Source organism: Ipomoea triloba, chromosome 3 (genome assembly GCF_003576645.1).
Source record: "Ipomoea triloba cultivar NCNSP0323 chromosome 3, ASM357664v1".
In the NCBI taxonomy this organism is placed as follows: domain Eukaryota; kingdom Viridiplantae; phylum Streptophyta; class Magnoliopsida; order Solanales; family Convolvulaceae; genus Ipomoea; species Ipomoea triloba.
Window position 1 is genome coordinate 2,035,944 of NC_044918.1, and position 11,020 is coordinate 2,046,963.

At 36.6% G+C, this 11,020-nt stretch overlaps 2 protein-coding genes across 2 annotated transcripts; one reads left to right on the forward strand and one right to left on the reverse strand.

Moving 5' to 3' along the window:
• Window positions 1-3,608, forward strand: LOC116012245 (probable mitochondrial adenine nucleotide transporter BTL3). Its single transcript, XM_031251745.1, has 4 exons — window positions 1-659; window positions 1,294-1,597; window positions 2,471-2,938; window positions 3,097-3,608. The coding sequence occupies exons 1-4, from the start codon at window positions 166-168 to the stop codon at window positions 3,163-3,165; spliced, it is 1,335 nt and encodes a 444-aa protein (XP_031107605.1). The 5' UTR covers window positions 1-165; the 3' UTR covers window positions 3,166-3,608.
• A 120-nt stretch (window positions 3,609-3,728) lies between these two features.
• On the reverse strand, window positions 3,729-9,566 carry LOC116013810 (ubiquitin carboxyl-terminal hydrolase 4). The gene is made up of 6 exons (XM_031253740.1): window positions 9,226-9,566; window positions 7,614-7,730; window positions 6,684-6,782; window positions 5,207-5,395; window positions 4,542-4,723; window positions 3,729-4,367 (listed from the first exon to the last, which is right to left on the reverse strand). Exons 1-6 carry the CDS (start codon window positions 9,340-9,342, stop codon window positions 3,962-3,964), a joined length of 1,110 nt encoding a protein of 369 aa, XP_031109600.1. The 5' UTR covers window positions 9,343-9,566; the 3' UTR covers window positions 3,729-3,961.
• Window positions 9,567-11,020: the final 1,454 nt, after the last annotated feature.

Here is an 11,020-nt window from a genome sequence, read left to right on the forward strand (position 1 = left end):
TTTTCTCTCCCATTTCTAGTCTCTCTCTCCTCCTTCGCCCCCGAAGAAAACTGCAATATACATACGTATTCGTATACCATATGCGATTTACCTACATTTATACTTACTATATATAGTAATATATATTGATCAGCATTTCCGAAGTTTTTAATTTTTTTTTTCCAAATGCTTAATTCGGAGATTTGGTTTCGAAATCTGACTGCGCTAGATTCCGGGGAAGTTGTACTCTCCAGTAATGATTCTTCGAATTCGATTGGACTGTTCAATGGAGGAGGGTTGTTTCTGGAGGATTCGGTTCCGGCATCGTTCGTATCGTCTATCACTAATCGGAGATATTCCGCGTCATCCTTGAATACTGTTTCGTGTGCTGCTCGGAGTGATCGGCGCAGATGGATCGGAGTGGAGGCTTCCCGGCGGGGCGGTGGAGGAATGTTCTTGTCTGTGACTCTGTCGGTTAGAGGAGGGAACGGAGGGATTGGTGAGGACTCGAACGAGATTTTGGAGCGGAGTGGGGAGAATGACGTGGTAAGTGAAGCGGAGGTGTTGCCGGAGATTGAGAATGAGAAGGTAGAGAAGCCGGGGATTCGCAGTGGAAGTCAGCAGGCTTTGAACGTTACGAAGCATCTTTGGGCTGGAGCTGTTGCTGCCATGGTTTCAAGGTAATAAATAATTTTATTTATGATTTTATGGTTAAGTGATCGCACTAGGCCGCTACTATTGCAAATTCGTATGCATTGGAAATTAGCAATAATTGACGTTAAGATTTTTTGATATGAATGCTCTTCCATCACTTGAAAGAGATGCGTGCAATCTCGCTTACTATTATAGATATTGCAGCTTATTTTTCTGTTGTGATGATTTCAGGATTTAATCTGTCATCTCTCTTAATCAACTTATTGTTGATGTACCTCAAACTGCAAATTGTATAATGTATCCTGACAAATGAAAATCAGTCCGAGTGCATCGGGCTTTAATTTGCTCTGTGAATAGGGCTCACTTGATTGTTCAGAGTGGAATGTTATGAAGCAAGTTGGAAAAATTCTTCATCTCCAAGAATTTAATGAAGTATAGTAATTCTAACAAATTTTATTATATCCCTCTTTTCATCTGTTTGGCTTTATTAAGATTTGCTATGCTTAATGTTGACTTTGGACATTCCTTAAGCACTAACTCTGCTATGCTAACAAGTATACTGTATTTTGTAATGACTTTCTTGCCTATTCTTTGCATATAGTTCATAGAGCATATTATCTGGACAATTCTAAAGGACTTCATATTATTGTGTTGGTTCAGAACCTTTGTTGCACCACTGGAGAGACTGAAGTTGGAGTACATGGTTCGTGGTGAACAGAAGAACCTTTTGGAGCTTGTCAGGAAAATTGCAACCACTCAAGGGATCAAGGGATTTTGGAAAGGGAATTTTGTCAATATTTTGCGTACTGCTCCTTTTAAGGCTATAAACTTCTATTCTTACGAAAAATATAGAGATCAGTTGCTCAAAATATCTGGCAACGAAGAGGCAACTAACGTTGAGAGGTTTATTGCTGGTGCAGCAGCTGGAATAACAGCTACTGTCCTCTGCATACCAATGGACACTGTGAGTAATATCTTAAGATTTAGTATGAATGCTACTTCTAATTTTTTCTAGAGTAAAGGTTTCTAGTTACTCCGTAATTTTTAACACAATAAAAATTAGGATGGGTTTTACCCTTCTCAAACAAGGGGGTAAAAATGACTAGGTTGGCTCAGATCCTTAGGCTTCCATAACCATTATGTAATACTTTTTGTGGGCAAAATAACTTTTATAACCACAGACTTAGTTATTATTCATTGCCTTTTCAATATACATTGAAAGTTTCTCTCCAGGGCACATCCTATAGAAAATTAATAAATCTGGTACATTTCTGTTGCATGCTGGTGCTTGTCATGATTGAAATGTTGGGCTTTCTTTTTGTCATATGTTATCCTGTAGTGGAACTTCACTTTAGTTTCAATTGTTACTTTATTGTTATTTAGTTCAAAATTTGTCTCTGAGGTCTGAGCTATGCATAAACTGTCCATTACACTTTGCTAGCCGCCAGCCGGGGAAAAGTTGAGCAGCCATCTATAATGTTCTACTCAGCTAGTTTGGTACCATTTACTAGGACTTGATGTCATCATCTGATATCTTGTAGTGGAGCGGTTTTTGAAAACTACCAAGTATGCTTTAGAGTTTAGATCATCTTTTACTTCGCAAAGTGGGATTTCATTTTTCAAAGGACTTAATAAAGTCTCTGGAATTTCAGCTGGAGACCAAGATCATGGCCTATTCAGTGTTTAAATATTTCTGATTTGGCTTATTGCTTAACTAATAGCACTTCATGCAAATGATAATCTATCATGAAGTAGTTCACCACTATAAAACATCTAATACTTTCAGATTCTTCCTTATACTGGTTTCTCCTTTCACTCTATCTTTTATTCAATTCAGATCAGGACAGTAATGGTAGCACCTGGAGGGGAAGCCTTAGGTGGCCTAAGTGGTGCTTTCCGCCATATGATCCAGACTGAAGGGTTCTTCTCTCTTTACAAAGGGCTAGTTCCTTCTATCATAAGCATGGCACCGTCAGGTGCAGTTTTTTACGGTGTTTATGATATTTTGAAATCAGCTTATTTGCATTCACCAGAAGGGAGGAAGCGACTTCAAAATTTGAAGAAACAAGGTCAGGAACTAAATGCCTTGGAACAACTGGAGCTGGGTCCAATTAGAACTTTGATCTATGGGGCCATTGCCGGTTGTTGTTCTGAAGCTGCAACATATCCCTTTGAAGTTGTAAGAAGACAGCTTCAGATGCAGGTCCGGGCTACAAAGATGAGTGCACTGGCAACTTGTGCGAAGGTTGTTGAGCAAGGTGGCATTCCTGCACTTTATGCGGGACTGACTCCCAGCTTGTTGCAGGTAATCCATGACCTAGATTACCAACTAATGCTTAACAAAATGTTGAAGCATTCAACTCCCATTTCACTTTAGATCATTCTTTACAATTATTGTTGTTTTTTTGGAAGAGGATGAACCATTGTGTTGACTAATACTCTCACCGCCTTGTTATCCTTCAGGTTTTGCCATCTGCTGCTATAAGCTATCTTGTGTACGAGTTCATGAAGATAGTTCTCGAAGTGCAATAAGTTACGAAAATTTTAAAAAAGTTTCATCTTCCTAGGTTGGTGGGCATTTACTAACAAGTGGAGTTTAATGAAGGTTGTTTGCACTTGGTTATTGGAATCATACATCTGATTTTAGAGGCTTAAGAGATACTTACTGCAATTTCTCAAGGAGAAAAATATAAGTTTTAACTGGGATTACGGAGACCCCATTGCACCAAAGGGCTGAATTTATGTCCCTGATCGAGCTGAGTTGTTTTGGTTTGGTTAGTGATATCTGATTTAGTTTTTTTTTTCCCCCACATAGAAGGCTTTGAGCAGCTGGGGCTTAGATATAATTTGTTTTCTTTGAGAGTCTGTTATTTGCGAGATAACAGCATTGTAATATATAACTGCTGGGGTTACACCAGGAGCAAGAGAACTGAAAACTTGTTACTTTGGAATGAATAAAATGAGTTATTGTGGAATTTGAGTTCACTTTACCTATAATAATCTGTGCATTAGCATTTAGCAGGAGTTAATTTCCAGTGATGAGCAGAAATATGGAAAGAAAAATTGTGAAACAATCACAGCCCGCAATAACAGTGTATGGAACTGCATACAACAATGCATCTTTTTCCCCTTTTATTGTTGGAAAAGTAAAGTACGGTGGTCTTCCACCTCTGTACACGAAAACAACCTCGATGAATTCATCTCATCCCAGTACATAAATTAGAATAAATGACAGAGGGAGAAGCAAAGGTATTATTATAAGACCATCCACATGAGAGGAATTGTGCACAAAATTGGAATACGTTTAAGTCTGCTTATCTTATCTTTGTTAGCTTGTGGCGCCCTGGCTGACTCTTTCATAGAACAAGATGTAACCATGATCTGTGTTGCTGGAGTACTCCTGGGCTGATCCAAAGAAAGTCTGTACAGCAGATTCATCGATCATCTCCACATTCTCGTCGTCAAAGAATAACCAATGGTTGTGACTTTTGACAAGGCTGACGTAGTGTCCATGGTTAGGTCCACTACCAATATGGACAACCACTGCAAATAAAGAGTATTCAGTGTCTGCATCCTCAACTGTATTGTTCAACTTCAGCTCCAGGGGGAAGACAACACGGTAAGATAACTTCTTATAGCGCCCTAGTTGCTCTATATACTTGAATCGCTTCAAATGGATTACTAGGATATGAGGAGGCTTTTTAATCTTCATTCTCTTTTGGGCCTCTTGCAAACTGCAGTGTCAAAGGAGTATTAATTAGCCAATGAATGGACATCACTCTGGTTTTCCCATGCATTGGATCAGTTCAAAGTGGCATGTGTTTCTGGAAAGAATCTCAAATTACAGTTGCGTGTAATTTAAATATTCATGGTGACTTCATCAATTCAATTAAATTGACAAAAATTACCTGCAACACTTGTCACAAAAGAACTTGTCTTCGGCATTCAGAGTCTCAGTAGAACTGAAATTCTTCAGGCAGCTTGTTATTGAACTGTTTTGTTCAATATCAATGCTCAAGTCAAAAAATGTTTCGTCCCTTGCTGTTACAGTCTCACAGCGAAGGCACCTTGTTTCATTCGTCAATATACCCTGATAATATGAGATTTGGTAAAGTTGTAGAAAAGAAATTGACTATTACGTATTCTAGTAGAAGCAAATCCATCATTGAATATCTCGTATTGCATCTATTCTTTTCTTTGCCCTTTTCATTATCTGTGCTTGTGTGTGCACAGCACACCCATGTGTTATTCTTTGGCCACCGTAAAGGAGTGTATGGTCTTTCCGTCTTTCTCTAGAAAAAGGTAAGAGTATGGGGTTTTTACTTAGTGTGTCCCTTACTCCTCACCTCCACTTTCAAGATTCAAATGATGCTTTTCTTTGTGAAAGAAATAATATGCACACAACAGCATGCCCAGCAGCACAAAAAATACCCAAAAAAAAAAAAAAAACACTACTTGCCTGAGGCTTAATCATGAATTTCCAGCAAACGGGCAATGCAATCACAGTTAATAAGTTTTCAAATGCCAAAAATATGAATAAAAAAGAAACTGATAACAGGCCAAGTAACTCTACCTGGAAGTTTTTGTGAACCCAGGTGACCAGTGGCTTCTTTTGAGCACCATTGACAAGGACTGTCTTTGGTCCATTTGCAATCTTTTCGGTTGGCGATGAACTTTCTTGATCACCTTTCACAGCATTTGACTCTTTCTCCAGTATGTCAACGAGTTCATTCAGCAAATAGTTCAGGAATTCATGAGCATCCTACAAACATAGATTTAGACATGAGTGCAGTAATCTAGGATTGCTGGTTAAATTTGCATCACACATGAGCCTCTATAGAGCAGTGTGGTTGAGTACTCGAGTGTCACAAATGCCTTAAACTTACAAGGCAGAGAATCCAAGAATACCAACAAAGGATCAAGAGAATCTTGAAAACAAACTTCTTAGACTCCATTATATCTAAACAAATACATTGTAAATTCTAATAAGGCATGTATGTGAGTATGTCACCCCATCAGCAATGAAAACTAGAATAAATAAACAAGCTAAACTATTAGTTGAACCTCAAGGATTCAACACCCATGGCATCCAATATCAATAGGCGCCTGATGCTCTCCAACAGGTGCTCTAGAACAACTTTGCCCCTCACTCAATTGGCCAATTATTGCCAGATGATTTGCACATTTATTTCCTTCCCTAAGAGTACGAGTCACCCCTCTTGTCCACCATTGATCAGCTTTTCGCAGTCCAGAAAGAGAGGTGATTCCCCTTCCAATCCTTCCCCCTGCTATTAACGGCATTTATAATTGCTTCTGGGTCTAGTTCTACATCCATGTTGTGAAAGCCTTTCTCCTTGACCAGCCCAAGCCCTTCTCACAGCCCCCATACATCCATAATTCCACAGTAAAGCTTTCACTTAGCCCACTTTAACTGCAAAACCAATCCCCCAATTTCCTTGAGAATAACAAACCAACCTCCCACATTGATCAATCCACTCTTAGCACTTCTGGCCCCATCCATATTCAATTTCAAGTTGCCTTCATTGAGTGGGAGTGTGGGACCCATGGAACCCACCTTGGTGCCAATTCTTTAACCATGTCTATTTTAACTGTCTAACCAATCACCCAATTTCCAATCCCACTCATCTTTTTAGTTATGTGCCTATATGTATGGAAGTTCAGTTACCTGGACTAAGACATACTGGCAAGAATTAATGTAGTGGAACCTCAGGAATCCCTTGTAAATGTTCATGCAATCACCGTGAAGCTCATAAATGATTCAATATAAGAGGGAAATATCACAATACTAGTCAACCAATTATGAGTCTAGACTTTGGGGCTAAATGATCTATACACATTTGTTGAGGTAGTCAAATTAAATAGTTGGGCAAGCAGTATACAAATTGTGAAACTCTTTAAATGGGAATAGGGGAGAGTTGATTAGGGGTACTGGCGTACTGCTTTATGTGTAACTGTTCTATATTAAATCACAGAAGACAATATAGATTTTGCATGCAAACCATAATCTTAAATCACAGAGCTCACAACACCTGGTGCATATAACTGCGGAAAATTTCGTTCTGCTTCTTCAGCTTCTGTACAAAGCGTTTTGGACCAACAACGCCTGTTTTTTTCTTTTGTGAGCTAATCTGAATAGAGAAGTAAAAAAGTTAACTGTTATACACCATGATACAAGTATTTATGTATTATAAGTAGGTTTACTTATAGATTCAACAAATGCAAAATAATATAACTATTACGGAGTATCATACTTTTAAACTATAACTACCAACATGAACTAAAATTTATTTATTTTTTGATGAATTTGAATTAAAGTTATTTATTAACAGTCTGTAACACATCCGTTGTGGATCTAAAACTTGTGTTACAGTTAGCACAGTTCGGAGAGCACGTTTAGACTGCGCTGTACAGAATGATTTAAAACGAGAAGCAATTTTTCAGATCATTATGGTATGGACACATTTATGGAACTGCAGTCAAAATGTCATCAGTATTCTCTTCATAATACAATCCTGAATGATAAACCAAATTTCTTGATCATATACAGAACATGGCACACACCCTGCCCTTGGATTCTTCTCTGGAATGCTATAACTTTTTCTTTACTGCTGTTCTAAAAATTAAAAAAATAGAAATATTTCTAGTTTTAGTCCCCAAACTATAGGTGTATTTCACTTTCAATATTCAACTATTTTAAATCAGACAGAATAGTCCTCGGAAATTGGACAAGGTGGTCCCATCATGATGGTCAATGATAGAACCATAGCATATTAGCAGAGGAACTTTGTTGTCAACTTTTAGTAGTTAGGAAACCATATTTATCCAAATTGATAGTTGGATCCTACAAGTGAAATACTACTATAGTTTGGGAACTAAAACAGGATATATATAAATACTTGAGAAGAACCCTAATAAGAAATTGGCATAAGAATCTAAATTCTGACAGACATCTTAAGTACCTGCATAAATAGGTCCGCCAAGCATGTCAAAAGATTTTCGTCAGCATCAGCAGGGGTTTTGTTATTAGAATAGTATTCCAAAAGCTGCTCCCTAAATGGAACACAGAAATAGAGAGCCTGCATGAAGAAATGGGCAATCATTTTTCAGTGGAGTATGGTGAAATGAAGTAGGATCATAGTTGGCACATGCATACACACACACACACACAATGGAAATCACTCAAACAAAGAGTAGTCAACAAGGAATTGTTTATAAGGCATCAGAAAAGTTAGATTAACCCCTCCTCCCCTTCCGACCACCACCAATTTCCTCTCCCTCTTCAAAAGCTATAATTAGCATATACCACCAGAAAGGCACATCCATCATAATGAACTACTATCAGTCTATCACATAGACATGTCAAGAATGCCTAATGGGTTATAGAAGGAAAACTTAAGCATGATTAAGTAAAAGAATAGAACTACAATAGCTCATGGTTGTGTTTTAAAACCATCCTACACAATAACCCCTCATTTCACAATGTGGTCAACAAGTTCTATAACTTCATTCATGAGACACTTCCCTGGATCCCAAGCTCTTTCAGAGAATTTTTTAAAGTAACCATTAGATAAACATGCTCTGCTGGAAATTAGGAGATACTACTCACAGCATCCCCCCTCAGACCCACCCGCCAACCAAAATAAATAAATAAATAACCACATACTACTCAATAGAATATATGCTTATCTTCATGCCTTATAAAATTGTTGGACTTCACACATGCTCTTCAGATATGATCTCATCCTGCTTATTCTAAAATATGAAGGCAGAGCTCACATTGCGATCTCTTTCTCCCAACCAATAATATGATACAAGGAACAAGCCAACCAAGTTCAGGGTAATCAGTCGACAAGACTAGTAGCATCATTAAACATCTTAATCTCTCACTTCCAAATTAAAAATCCTATTTTCTTTTTTAACCTACCAATCTTCTCACCTAGCCTGAGCCTGACTGCCTGACAACCACTAGCATCTTATCACTCAACAAAGGCACCCATAGGCAAAAGGTCTACATTAAATGTACATGTCCAAGCCATCTAAATCTCTCATCTCTTAATTTATCTTCAATATATGCAACTTCTACATTACATAGAAGTCATTTCTAATATGATCCTTCCATATGCTCCACAAATTCATCTTACCTACACTAAGACCAAATAAAGCAAGCTAGGGAATAAAAAAAAGGATAGAGTCTTTGTAAAAAAGCATAAATTAGTATATCAGCAACCACTACTATACTTGACTACAAGAATTGACTAACTTGCCGGTGTCTTTGTTGGAGTTAGGAATCACAACTCACAAGAATAGTGAAATTTGAGCTTTCTATCAAATAAAAAGGATCCATTCGTAGCTATACATTGTGATTATGATCTGCCAGTCATTTCTCTAAAATCTACATAAAAACACGTTCATTTACTTTTGATTCAGTTAATATACAGAAAAAAGTTTCAAATTCACATAAATAACGAGCAGTATCCATGGATGCAACCAAAACGAAAACGGTATCACTAATCCATTGACGCAAAATCAAAATCAGAGTACTTCTGAAACTCTATTGAAGGAAAATCGAACCTGTAGCACGCTGTTGCAGTAGCAAGTATTACCGAAATTCTCCAGACCGAAATATCTCTCGCCTTCTGGGAACTGATCTCCAAGGGCCTTTTCGAGTTTCGAGCCGGCCGCCCCCATCTCAGTTCATCCACGCCTCAATATCGCTATATATATGTGCGCGCGCGTATAGTATGTATGTATCGGCTAGCGATTTTGCAGTGCTTCTATGATTCCTATACCAGGAAATTCATAGATACTGAGAAGTGAATCGAAAAGGTGAAACGAGGCTTCACGACGGAGAAGAAGACTGAGAATACGGAAAACAAAAAAGAAAAACAATTTTTTTGGTCCGAAAGACTTCGGTATCAATTTTTTTTTTTATATATTCTAAAAGTATAACATAATCACGTTCATGACGTCTTCAGACTTCAATACATAATTCTCCCGATTTAACAAAGACCGACCTTACTAAAACGGATCAACTTTATTTCACTTTTAAAAAAATAAAAAATAACAAATTAAATACGAATTTTGTGTTTATACAATAATAATGTTGACCAATAAATGATTGTTAGCTGATTAGGTTAGATGGTATAACTAATTGATAACATTAGTTGATTGTAGGAAAGTGTTTGATAAATTAGTTGTTAGTTGATAGTTGTTTGATATAATTTCTTTTCTAAAAAAATTAATTGAAAAAGTTAATTTGAGCAACTCTTTGAATTTTAGCATTTTCGAGTTACAATAAGTTGATTAACCAAACACTTATATTAATTTTTAAACAAAGTCAAATAGTTAATAGTGGTCAAATAAGTTAAAATTAGCTGATAGACTATCTATTTTATCAAGCAGGGCCATAAACAAAAATTGTATTCGGTGTTAATTGTAACGATTTATAATAATACCCTATATAATCATATATACTAGATTTGATTGATGGGGTTTATGATATAGTTTAAAAAAAAATTAACTGATTCATATGTTTTTGTGCTTACTATTGACTCATATATTAAGAAATGATAATAAGTGTTGGATACAACTGAAATAATAAAGTTCAAAATTGAAAAATCAGTTTGAGAATCTACAGCCTTATCAAGAGAATGGGTTAGCATATTCGCTCATCTACGGATAAATTGAAAGGACACTATTTTTTTTTTTTCAAAAAAAGAAAGGACACTATTTTAAAGTGTCTTAAATTGAAATGACACTATTTCAAAGTGTATTACCAAAATACAACACATTGAGACAATCCAATTCAACCATGACCTGTTGCCAACTTTCTTCTTTAAGTCAAGACAAAACTTCTTTAACTGCTAGCGCCTCTGTCGTGTGAATTAATAGAGTAATTGTACTGCTAAAAAAACGGCATGCCCTCGGTCTAAGAACACAGTAGCATGCCATCAATATGGCCAATCACATGATTTGCATGAATGGATGAAGTATTGCTTGTTTTCTTTAGTAATTTTTTATTATTTTTAAATTTAATTTTTTGTGTTTAATAGTACTTTTAATGTAGTTTCTAAATATATAAATTTTATATATTAATGCTAAACTTAATATTATGACAAATTAGATTAAAAATAACTTCAGTCAAGCCTCGTTAAACGAATCAGACATCCAAAATAGGATTGAGGTAATAGTTTTTTTTTTAAATAAAATCAACTGACTCATATGGTTTGGAATAACAAACATCAAGTTCCCCTCATACTACTGAATCTACCTCGAGCCCATAGCCTTCATGATTCAAAGAACTAACCTAAACCGAGCAGTTGACCATCTCAATTGATCACATCCCAATAATGCAGATCAGAGGTCA